Below are 13,527 nucleotides of genomic sequence, written 5' to 3'. Positions count from 1 at the left end.
ACATTTTTCATGGATGATTTAAAAGAAAAGTTAAGTTATTGCAAACTTATGATACTATCATGTGAGCATAAAAATGAGGTGAGCAGAATGGTTGGTTGCTTTGATAATGCATGGAGGAGGAGGAGGATGAAGCAAATGTGGGTAAAAGCTATTCTTGTTCTTGAGAAAGACAGTCACTAGCATTGCATTACCATGCTCGAACGACCATTCTGATTACGAGAAAGGTGTGCTACTCCCTGAGCACTTCCATCCTTGTAGGAATATATTTCCATTACACTTCTTAATATTTCATTTTTCATAAATCCTTGGAAAAATGTGAGATGTTACTGATTATGGCTCCTACGAGATCAACCTTCCAGCAAATAGTCCATTCGCATAAGGGTTTATTTATTGTTCCTCCAAAACCAGTAAAACAGAAAGATGAAGAGGTACTGGAAAAGCAGTGAAATATCATGAAAGGATATAAAGAGTATACTAAAGGGTCTTGACCACTGTAAGGCTCATGATCCAATGAAATTTCTGTACGGGCTGAGAAAGGGTACAGATGCAATCAAACCAAACGAAATGTTTTCTAAGAGATCACTGGAAAAAGATAAAGAACCAAGAAAGCAGAAAGGGACAAAGGTTAAACCCATCTATAAGAAAGCAGACAAGGAGGAGGTGCTAAACTATTTATAGGGCTCCTTAACAAGTAAGGTCTGTCAGGTACTGGAAAAGAAAATCACAAAGCAAAACGACAATTTGTTGCATAGAAGACACTACCTAAGCAGGGTAATATAGTTTCAAAGAAAGGTGGTCATGTTTTAGACTATGAAGAAAAAAGAGCTCTGTTTTGACAAAAAAGAAACTGGGTGGACTGTAAGTATATGATCTGAAAGAAAGATTTGACACTATTTCATAAAAGGCTGGTAAAAATAAATGTGAGTTGGGGTGAGAGAGTATCATTAAATTTTAGGGAGAATAAAAAGATGTTTTGGAAGGAGGTAAATAAAGTGCATAAGACAAGGGAACAAATGGGAACTTCAGTGAAGGGGGCTAATGGGGAGGTGATAACAAGTAGTGGTGATGTGAGGAGAGGGAGTGAGTATTTTGAAGGTTTGTTGAATGTGTTGGATGATAGAGTGGCAGATATAGGGTATTTTGGTCGAGGTGATGTGCAAAGTGAGAGGGTTAGGGAGAATGATTTGGTAAACAGAGAAGAGGTAGTAAAAGCTTTGCGGAAGGTGAAAGCCGGCAAGGCAGCGGGTTTGGATGGTATTGCAGTGGAATTTATTGAAAAAGGGGGTCACTGTATTGTTGAGTGGTTGGTGAGGTTATCTAATGTATGTATGACTCATGGTGAGGTGCCTGAGGATTGGCGGAATGCTTGCATAGTGCCACTGTACAAAGGCAAAGGGGATAAAAGTGAGTGCTCAAATTACAGAGGTACAAGTTTGTTGAGTATTCCTGGGAAATTATATGGGAGGGTATTGATTGAGAGGATGAAAGCATGTACAGAGCATCAGATTGGGGAAGAGCAGTGTGGTTTCAGAAGTGGTATAGGATGTGTGGATCAGGTGTTTGCTTTGAAGAATGTATGTGAGAAATACTTGGAAAAGCAAATGGGTTTGTATGTAGCATTTATGGATCTGGAGAAGGTATATGATAGAGTTGATAGAGATGCTCTGTGGAAGGTATTAAGAATATATGGTGTAGGAGGCAAGTTGTTAGAAGCAGAGAAGTTTTTATCGAGTATGTAAGGCATGTGTACATGTAGGAAGAGAGGAAAGCGATTGGTTCTTAGTGAATTTTGGTTTGCGGCAGGGGTGTGTGATGTCTGCATTGTTGTTTAATTTGTTTATGGATGGGGTTGTTAGGGAGGTGAATGCAAGAGTCTTGTTAAGAGGGGCAAGTATGCAGTCTGTTGTGGATGAGAGAGCTTGGGAAGTGAGTCAGTTGTTGTTCGCTGATGATACAGCGCTGGTGGCTGATTCATGTGAGAAACTGCAGAAGCTGGTGACTGAGTTTGGTAAAGTGTGTGAAAGAAGAAAGCTGAGAGTAAATGTGAATAAGAGCAAGGTTATTAGGTACAGTAGGGTTGAGGAACAAGTCAATTGGGAGGTAAGTCTGAATGGAGAAAAACTGGAGGAAGTGAAGTGTTTTAGATATCTGGGAGTGGATTTGGCAGCGGATGAAACCATGGAAGTGGAAGTGAATCATAGGGTGGGGGAGGGGGCAAAAGTTCTGGGAGCGATGAAGAATGTGTGGAAGTTGAGAACATTATCTCGGAAAGCAAAAATGGGTATGTTTGAAGGAATAGTGGTTCCAACAATGTTATATGGTTGCGAGGCATGGGCTATGGATAGAGTTGTGCGGAGGAGGGTGGATGTGCTGGAAATGAGATGTTTGAGGACAATATGTGGTGTGAGATGGTTTGATTGAATAAGTAATAATAGGGTAAGAGAGATGTGTGGTAATAAAAAGTGTGATTGAGAGAGCAGAAGAGGATGTTTTGAAAAGGTTTGGTCACATGCAGAGAATGAGTGAGGAAAGATTGACCAAGAGGATATATGTGTCAGAGGTGGAGGGAACTAGGAGAAGTGGAAGACCAAATTGGAGGTGGAAAGATGGAGTGAAAAAGATTTTGAGTGATCGGGGCCTGAACATGCAGGAAGGTGAAAGGCGTGCAAGGAATAGAGTGAATTGGAACGATGTGGTATACCGGGGTCAACATGCTGTCAATGGATTGAACCAGGGCATGTGAAGCGTTTGGGGTAAACCATGGAAAGCTCTGTGGGGCCTGGATGTGGAATGGGAGCTGTGGTTTCGGTGCATTATTACATGACAGCTAGAGACTGAGTGTGAACAAATGTGGCCTTTGTTGTCTTTTCCTAGCGCTACCTCGTGCACATGAGGCGGAGGGGGTTGTAATTTCATGTGTGGTGGGGTGGCGATGGAAACGAATAAAAGCAGACAGTATGAATTATGTACATGTGTATATATGTGTATGTCTGTGTGTGTACATATATGTATACATTGAGATGTATAGGTATGTATATTAGCGTGTGTGGACGTGTATGCATATACATGTGTATGTGGGTGGGTTGGGCCATTCTTTCGTCTGTTTCCTTGCGCTACCTCACTAATGCGGGAGACAGCAACAAAGCAAAATAATAAATAAATAAAAAAAATAGCGGATTATTCAAGCACAATATAGGGGGGACACTATTTTTACAGGTAGAAGAATATCAAAATGGATGGCAACATATGATATACAAGAAAACCCTTCTTAAAATGGGATCAGATCAATAGTGGTGTAAGAGTTGTCCTTGGACAACTGATTTTCTTGATCTATGGGAATGACCTGCTAGATGCCTACCTTAAAATATTTCCATATGATGCTAAAGTTAGGAGGGAGAGAAAAAGCAAGAAGAATTGCATCAGCTTACAAGAGGACCTGGACAACCTCTACAGTTAGTCTGATACTTGTACCTGAAATTCAATGTAAATGTAAAATAATGACAATGGGACTCAGGAAAAGTTGATGAGCAAAGTTATGGAGAAAGGCTGTAAGCCTTAACTTTGATAGCCACAGAAGAGAGAAGAGTGAATAATGACCTGATTACAACCTTATCTTCACATCAGCCTGATGTCACTGACTGTAGACAGCTCTTTCAATGATCCAGGGTTCAATTCAGATGCCATATCATGAAATTAAAGAATAAAGTTGTATGAAATGATGTAAAGAATTACATCTATAGTACAAGAGCAGTGGACAAATGGAATAACCTGAGCTATTATGAGATAATGAATAGAGACAGCACACAGAAGTTTGAAAGATAGCAAAGAAACCTTAGGAGATAGGGACTCAATTGTGTGGTGGTGTAGCATTTAGCATTCCTGACCATGACACATAGAAGGGCCACCCTGGGTTGAGCACATAGGTTCAAATCCGGATTGCAGCAGCCAGTCCACAGTCAACCCAGCTCTTCATCCACCCCTTGGGGTTGGTCAATAGAATGGGTACCTGGTTCAGGCAAGGGTATATATATCTATACACAGTGTTAATGGGATGGCCTTGATTACAGCCTCAGCTGCCTGTGCCATCTCAGCTAACATAAAAAAGATTTATTTATTTATTTTGCTTCGTCGCTGTCTCCCACGTTAGCAAGATAGCGCAATGAAACAGACGAAAGAAATGGCCCAACCCACACACATACACATCCACACACGCAAATATACATACCTATACATCTCAACATATACATATATATACACATACAGACATATACATATATACACATGTACATAATACATACATGCTGCCTTTATCCATTTCCCATCGCCACCCCGCCAAACATGAAATAACAACCACCTCCCCACTCATGTGCACGAGGTAGCCCTAGGAAAAGACAACAAAGGCCCCATTCGTTCACACTCAGTCTCTAGCTATCATGTAAAAATGCACCAAAACCACAGCTCCCTTTCCACATCCAGGCCCCACAAAACTTTCCATGGTTTACCCCAGATGCTTCACATGCCCTGGTTCAATCCATTGACAGCACGTCGACCCCGGTATACCACATCGTTCCAGGTCACTCTATTCCTTGCACGCCTTTCACCCTCCTGCATGTTCTGGCCCCGATCACTCAAAATCTTTTTCACTCCATCTTTCCACCTCCAATTTGGTCTCCCACTTCTCATTCCCTCCACCTCTGACACATATATCCTCTTGGTCAATCTTTCCTCACTCATTCTTTCCATGTGACCAAACCATTTCAAAACACCCTCTTCTGCTCTCTCAACCACACTCTATTTATTACCACACATCTCTCTTACCCTATTATTACTTACTCGATCAAACCATCTCACACCACATATTGTCCTCAAACATCTCATTTCCAGCACATCCATCCTCCTCCGCACAACTCTATCCATAGCCCATGCCTCGCAACCATATAACATTGTTGGAACCACTATTCCTTCAAACATACCCATTTTTGCTTCCCGAGATAATGTTCTCGACTTCCACACATTCTTCAACGCTCCCAGAACTTTTGCCCCCTCCCCCACTCTATGATTCACTTCTGCTTCCATAGTTCCATCCACTGCCAAATCCACTCCCAGATATCTAAAACACTTCACTTCCTCGCAGTTTTTCTCCATTCAGACTTACCTCCCACTTGACTTATCCCTCAACCCTACTGTACCTAATACCTTGCTCTTATTCACATTTACTCTCAGCTTTCTTCTTTCACACACTTTACCAAACTCAGTTACCAGCTTCTGCAGTTTCTCACATGAATCAGCCACCAGCACTGTATCATCAGCGAACAACAACTGACTCACTTCCCAAGCTCTCTCATCCACAACAGACTGCATACTTGCCCCTCTTAACAAGACTCTTGCATTCACCTTCCTAACAACCCCATCCATAAACAAATTAAACAACCATGCAGACATCACACATCCCTGCCGCAAACCTACATTCACTGAGAACCAATCACTTTCCTCTCTTCCTACACGTACACATGCCTTACATCCTCAATAGAAACTTTTCACTGCTTCTAATAACTTGCCTCCCACACCATATATTCTTAATACCTTCCACAGAGCAACTCTATCATATGCCTTCTCCAGATCCATAAATGCTACATACAAATCCATTTGCTTTTCTAAGTATTTCTCACATACATTCTTCAAAACAAACACCTGATCCACACATCCTCTACCACTTCTGAAACCACACTGCTCTTCCCCAATCTGATGCTCTGTACATGCTTTCACCCTCTCAATCAATACCCTCCCAAATAATCTACCAGGACTACTCAACAAACTTATACCTCTGTAATTTGAACACTCACTTTTATTCCCTTTGCCTTTGTACAATGGCACAATGCAAGCATTCCGCCAATCCTCAGGCACCTCACCATGAGACATACATACATTAAATAACCTTACCAACCAGTCAACAACACAGTCACCCCCTTTCTTAATAAATTCTACTGCAATACCATCCAAACCCGCTGCCTTGCCGGCTTTCATCTTCCGCAAAGCTTTTACTACCTCTTCTCTGTTTATCAAATCATTTTCCCTAACCCTCTCACTTTGCACACCACCTCGACCAAAACACCCTATATCTGCCACTCTAACATCAAACACATTCAACAAACCTTCAACGTACTCACTCCATCTCCTTATCACATCACCACTACTTGTTATCACCTCCCCATTAGCCCCCTTCACTGAGGTTCCCATTTGTTCCCTTGTCTTACGCACTTTATTTACCTCCTTCCAAAACATCTTTTTATTCTCCCTAAAATTTAATGATACTCTCTCACCCCAACTTTCATTTGTCCTTTTTTTCACCTCTTGCACCTTTCTCTTGATCTCCTGCCTCTTTTTTTTTTTATACATCTCCCACTCATTTGCATTATTTCCCTGCAAAAATCATCCAAATGCCTCTCTCTTCTCTTTCACTAATAATCTTACTTCTTCATCCCACCAACCACTACCCTTTCTAATCTGCCCACCTCCCACGCTTCTCATGCCACAAGCATCTTTTGCGCAAGCCATCACTGCTTCCCTAAATACATCCCATTCCTCCCCCCCTCCCATTACCTCCTTAGTTCTCATCTTTTTCCATTCTGTACTCAGTCTCTCCTGGTACTTCCTCACATAAGTCTCCTTCCCAAGCTCACTCACTCTCACCACTCTTTTCACCCTAACATTCTCTCTTCTTTTCTGAAAACCTCTACAAATCTTCACCTTCGCCTCCACAAGATAATGATGAGACATCCCTCCAGTTGCACCTCTCAGCACATTAACATCCAAAAGTCTCTCTTTCGCGTGCCTATCAATTAACACACAATCCCACTACACTCTCTGGCCATCTCTCCTACTCACATACGTGTACTTATGTATATCTCTCTCTTTAAACCAAGTATTCCCAATCACCCGTCCTTTTTCAGCACATAAATCTACAAGCTCTTCACCATTTCCATTTACAACACTGAACACCCCATGTACACCAATTATTCCCTCAACTGCCACATTACTCACCTTTGCATTCAAATCAACCAACGCTATAACCCGATCTCGTGCATCAAAACCACTAACACACTCACTCAGTGGCTCCCAAAACACATGCCTCTCATGATCTTTCTTCTCATGCCCAGGTGCATATGCACCAATAATCACCATTCTCTCTCCATCAACTTTCAGTTTTACCCATATCAATCTAGAGTTTACTTTCTTACACCCTATCACATACTCCCACCACTCCTGTTTAAGGAGCAGTGCTACTCCTTCCCTTGCTCTTGTCCTCTCACTAACCCCTGACTTTACTCCCAAGACATTCCCAAACCACTCTTCCCCTTTACCCTTGAGCTTCATTTCACTCAGAGCCAAAACATTCAGGTTCCTTTCCTCAAACATACTACCTATCTCTCCTTTTTTCTCATCTTGGTTACATCCACACACATTTAGACACCCCAATCTGAGCCTTCGAGGAGGATGAGCACTCCCCCCGTGACTCCTTCTTCTGTTTCCCCTTTTAGAAAGTTAAAATACAAGGAGACTGAAGGAAAGAAAACTTTTATAAATACTACAGAAGTATCCAAGACTGTATTTCCAGATTTTAGTATATAACAAATGATAGCTTGAGATTAGGTGTGTGCAAACATGGTCACTGCTGGTTTGTTCCTAACAATATGTCACCTGAACAGGAAAGACAATTCTGTCAAAAACTGACCTGTAATGAACCCCCTTCTCGCTGACTTGTGCTTGCCCGGGCAGCATCTTTTGAGCGTCGACCCTTTCTTTTTACTGGTGGCTGTGTTTCAAAGGAACCACGTGATAAGTTTCCACAAGAACCCCCTGTAAAGACAATTGTATCCACTCTGACTTGAAATGAACATACATGATCAGTATTAGGAATAAATGATGTATGAAAAAAAATAAACAAGTAAGGACTATCAAATCATGCATCAATCATCACATCAGGTCTCAAAATTAGACTTGCTTCTATACTACCAAATATAAGCCACAAGCACATTGCAATCAAGCCTTTTGGAACTGACAGCTGGACAACAATAAATGAAAAGCAAGCACACAAAGCTAAAAGCCCCTTTTCCAAACATTTCAAAATGTAGCAATCATCTTAAGGGACATTGGTAGCAAATGTACCTTAAGGAACTGGTTACTGGAAACCCTGGTTATGCAAATGCTACTAGCAAAAGGCTAATGTGACCTTGGATAATGTAGCACAACTGCGTCCAATTTTGATGCAATGCAGGTCAATAAGGGCAAGTGAAATGTACAAGAAAAAAATCATAAAAACAAGAGTCAACTTTTTAAGGAAAAAATTAAACATGCTAGGTTTCACAGACAAGGCTGAGATGTAATGGTACCTTTGAGTGGAATGGAGAAGGCTGTGAAATCAGGCCTGCAAGATGACATAGCTGCTTATGCAAAATGATGTGGCATTCTTAACAAGGGATGAGAAGTAACAAAAAACTGATTGCGAAATGGGTCAGCATATAACTACTAGATGCAAAATTCAATGAAAAGCATGTTGAGCATGAATTTAGTATGAATGAAAACATTCTTCTCACTTGATAAATCAACTTCTTGGTTCAGCTGGGACAGATATAAACAATGTCAAGTATTCTTTTAATGTTTCTGTAAAAGTTCATGCAAGCTTCTTAGTATATTTTTTTTAATCACACTCGATTGCAGTGTCTCACCTCAGCAAGGGAGCACCAGGAAACAGACGAAGGATGGCCCATCCACTCATGTACACATATATAAACACCCATACACACACATATACATATCAACATTTACATATGTACATACATACACACAGATATATATTCATGTACATATTCATTCTTGCTTGCTTTCATCCATTCCCGGCACTACCCCTCCCCACAGGAAACAGCATTGCCACCCCCTGCTTCAGTGAGGTAATGCCAGGAAAACAGAAAAAAAAAGGCCACATTAGTTCACACTCAGTCTCTAGCAGTCATCCAGGCCACATAAGTTCACACAATCTCTAGCTGTCATCCAGGTCCCACAGACCTTTCCATGGTTTACCCCAGATGTTTCACATGCCCTGGTTCAGTCCATTGACAGCTTCATATCTATCTATATTCATACTTGTCATTTCCCAAAGAAGCACAGGAATATAAGAAGAAAAGCCACATTCACTTGCATACTTTCTCTAGCTCTCATGTGCTATGCACCATAACCTAGCTCCACACAACTTTCCTTGGTTTATCCCAGCTGCTGTACATGCCCTAGCTCAACCCACTGACAACATGTAGGCCCCTGTATACCATGCTCCCAATTCACTTTATCCTATGCATGCCTTTCACCCTCTTGCATGTTCTGACACATATATCCTCTTTATCATCCTCTCCTCACTAATGCTCTCCACGTGTCCAAAACTGTTTCAGCACACCCTCTCCAGTTTTCTCAACCTCATATTATTTATCACCACACCTCTCTCTTACCATTTTACTACTTACCACCCCATCCCTAGATAAATCAACAATGATGGTGACATCACACACACCTGCAACAGACCAACCATCACTTGGAACTATTCCCCCTCCTTTCTTCCAACTCGTACACAGGCCTTACACCTTTGATAAAAGCTTCTCGCTGCTTCTAGCAGCTTGCCACCCAAACTGTATATTCTTAAGACCTTCCACAAAGCATCACTATCAACCCTATCGTATGCATTCTCCAGATTCATGCGACATACAAATCCATCTGTTTTTCTATGTATTGCTCACACGCACACTCTTTAAAGTTAACATCTAATCCACACATCTTTTACCACCTCTGAAACCACACTGCTCCTCCCCAATCTGATGCTCTGTACATGCCTCCATATTCTCAATCAATATCCTCCCATAAAACTTACCAGGTATATTCAACAAAATTGTAACTAATTTAAACACTCACCTTCATCCCCTTGCCTTTACAGAATGGCACAATACATGCATTCAACTAATCCTCTGCCACCTCACCATGATCCATACATATATTGCATATCCTTACCAATTAATCAACAACACAGTCACCCCCTCTCCCTTTCTCAATAAATTCAATCGAAATACCATATACTCCAGCCACCTTGTCGCATTTCATTTTTACGCAAGGCTTTCATCAACTCTTTTCTCTTCACTAAACCATTCTCCATGATTCTCTCACTTTGCATACCACCCCAAACAAAACACCTCACCTCACATCAGTCACTTTATCACCAAACACATTCAACAATACTTCAAAATACTCAATCTCCTCCTCACTTCATAACTAACTTCCCCTTTGGCCTCCTTCAACCATGTACCCATTTGTTCCCTAGTCTTTTGCATAATATCTACTTTCTTACGAAAGATCTTATCATTCTCCCTAAAGTCTACAGGTACTTGCTCATCACCTCATTTACCCTCTTTTTCAGCCCCTGTATCTTCCTGCTGACCTCCTACTGCTTTCTCTTATACATCTCCCAATAACTTACACCCCTTCCCTGTAACAATTACCCCAATTAATCTCTTTTCTCTTTCACAAGCAACTTTACTTATTATCCCATTACTTACTCCCCCTTTCTAATCTGTCCACCTCCCATCCCTTGCATGCCACATGCATCTCTTCCACATGCCAACACTGCAACCCTAAATACCTCCTATTCTTCACGAACTCCCCTTACTTAATTTACTCTCACCTTTAGCCATTCTAAACTCACTCTCTCCTGGTATTTCTTCACACAAGTCTCCTTTCCAAGCTCACTAACTCTCACCACTGTTTTCACTAAAACACTTTCCTCTTTTATCAAAAACCTCTACAAATCTTCACCCTCACTTCCACAACATAGCGATAAGACATTCCAGCACACATATCCAAAAGTCTCTCTTTGTAATTACACGCCCACAAATTAACATGTAATATAATAATGCCCACTGACCATCTCTCCAACTCACAATTTCCTGGGAAATTATATGGGTGGGTATTAATTAAGAGGGCAAATGAGAGTTGGGGTGAGAGAGTATCACTGAATTTTAGGGAGAATAAAAAGATGTTCTGGAAGGAGGTAAATAAAGTGCGTAAGACAAGGGAGCAAATGGGAACCTCAGTGAAGGGCGCAAATGGGGAGGTGATAACAAGTAGTGGTGATGTGAGAAGGAGATGGAGTGAGTATTTTGAAGGTTTGTTGAATGTGTTTGATGTTAGAGTGGCAGATATAGGGTGTTTTGGTCGAGGTGGTGTGCAAAGTGAGAGGGTTAGGGAAAATGATTTGGTAAACAGAGAAGAGGTAGTAAAAGCTTTGCGGAAGATGAAAGCCGGCAAGGCAGCAGGTTTGGATGGTTTTGCAGTGGAACTTATTTAAAAAGGGGGTGACTGTATTATTGACTGGTTGGTAAGGTTATTTAATGTATGTATGACTCATGGTGAGGTGCCTGAGGATTGGCGGAATGCGTGCATAGTGCCATTGTACAAAGGCAAAGGGGATAAGAGTGAGTGCTCAAATTACAGAGGTATAAGTTTGTTGAGTATTCCTGGTAAATTATATGGGAGGGTATTGATTGAGAGGGTGAAGGCATGTACAGAGCATCAGATTGGGGAAGAGCAGTGTGGTTTCAGAAGTGGTAGAGGATGTGTGGATCAGGTGTTTGCTTTGAAGAATGTATGTGAGAAATACTTAGAAAAGCAAATGGATTTGTATGTAGCATTTATGGACCTGGAGAAGGCATATGATAGAGTTGATAGAGATGCTCTGTGGAAGGTATTAAGAATATATGGTGTGGGAGGCAAGTTGTTAGAAGCAGTGAAAAGTTTTTATCAAGGATGTAAGGCATGTGTACGTGTAGGAAGAGAGGAAAGTGATTGGTTCTCAGTGAATGTAGGTTTGCGGCAGGGGTGTCTGATGTCTCCATGGTTGTTTAATTTGTTTATGGATGGGGTTGTTAGGGAGGTGAATGCAAGAGTTTTGGAAAGAGGGGCAAGTATGAAGTCTGTTGGGGATGAGAGAGCTTGGGAAGTGAGTCAGTTGTTGTTCGCTGATGATACAGCGCTGGTGCCTGATTCATGTGAGAAACTGCAGAAGCTGGTGACTGAGTTTGGTAAAGTGTGTGAAAGAAGAAAGTTAAGAGTAAATGTGAATAAGAGCAAGGTAATTAGGTACAGTAGGGTTGAGGGTCAAGTCAATTGGAAGGTAAGTTTGAATGGAGAAAAACTGGAGGAAGTAAAGTGTTTTAGATATCTGGGAGTGGATCTGGCAGTGGATGGAACCATGGAAGCGGAAGTGGATCATAGGGTGGGGGAGGGGGCGAAAATCCTGGGAGCCTTGAAGAATGTGTGGAAGTCGAGAACATTATCTCGGAAAGCAAAAATGGCTATGTTTGAAGGAATAGTGGTTCCAACAATGTTGTATGGTTGCAAGGCGTGGGCTATGGATAGAGTTGTGCGCAGGAGGATGGATGTGCTGGAAATGAGATGTTTGAGGATAATGTGTGGTGTGAGGTGGTTTGATCGAGTAAGTAACGTATGGGTAAGAGAGATGTGTGGAAATAAAAAGAGCGTGGTTGAGAGAGCAGAAGAGGGTGTTTTGAAATGGTTTGGGCACATGGAGAGAATGAGTGAGGAAAGATTGACCAAGAGGATATATGTGTCGGAGGTGGAGGGAACGAGGAGAAGTGGAAGACCAAATTGGAGGTGGAAAGATGGAGTGAAAAAGATTTTGTGTGATCGGGGCCTGAATATCCACTTTTGTCTCTACCTCTCTGTTTATCATCATTAACTCATTCATAATCTAATGGGCAAGACCAAGTACATAAAAACTCTGCAACATCAGTCACAACTTAACGCATGCCTACTAGTACAACATGAAACATGGACTTCCACACTTACAAAAGGACGTAATTTTTCACCACCCTTAAAACAGTCACCAAATATTTCGTTAATTATACACCATTCAGTGAAACTCAATAGGGTTATAGATGAAACTGCCATTTTCTCATATCAATAATTTTAGTGTATATATTATTTCAGCACCTGTGAAAGACAGCTGATTCTTGCAATATCAATAACACCATTCCAAGGATACAACTATATTCAGGAGACACAACTGGAAGAAGGTTCATTATTCATACCACGATTATGACCATCCTCTGTCACTGTTATTGAATCCTTTTCTCCATAATGCAGTAACATTTTTACTGTGCAAAACTAGACGGATGTATCAATATTTCACACTTGATCACTGTTTCCTGCATAGCAACATTGTGCCAAGAACAGATGAAAAGGAGCCTCATTTACTCACATCCACTCTCTCAAAACAATGCACCAAAACAAGAGCCCTCTATCCACAGAAAAGAATCACTGACTTAGTCATAGTTTCCCATGACCGCTTTATATGCCTTGGTCCAGCCCACTGAATGCACATCACCCCTTACATACTGCAATGCTCTAATCCACTCCACCTAATGCATGTCTCACACCCTCCAGCATGTTCAGGCCCATATAACTCAAAGCATC

The 13,527-nt window shown here is 41.4% G+C and overlaps 1 protein-coding gene across 5 annotated transcripts in view; it reads right to left on the bottom strand.

Moving 5' to 3' along the window:
* LOC139754995 (uncharacterized) overlaps window positions 1-13,527 on the bottom strand; it is a 206,171-nt gene that overhangs the window by 144,922 nt on the left and 47,722 nt on the right. For all 5 annotated transcript variants that reach the window (XM_071672896.1, XM_071672894.1, XM_071672895.1 and 2 more), the window contains exon 4: window positions 7,733-7,857. In XM_071672896.1, coding sequence (XP_071528997.1) covers window positions 7,733-7,857 — 125 coding nt within the window. The remainder of the gene's footprint in view (window positions 1-7,732; window positions 7,858-13,527) is intronic.

Source organism: Panulirus ornatus, chromosome 18, assembly GCF_036320965.1.
Source record: "Panulirus ornatus isolate Po-2019 chromosome 18, ASM3632096v1, whole genome shotgun sequence".
Lineage (NCBI taxonomy): Eukaryota > Metazoa > Arthropoda > Malacostraca > Decapoda > Palinuridae > Panulirus > Panulirus ornatus.
This window is presented reverse-complemented; position numbering and strand designations above follow the sequence as displayed.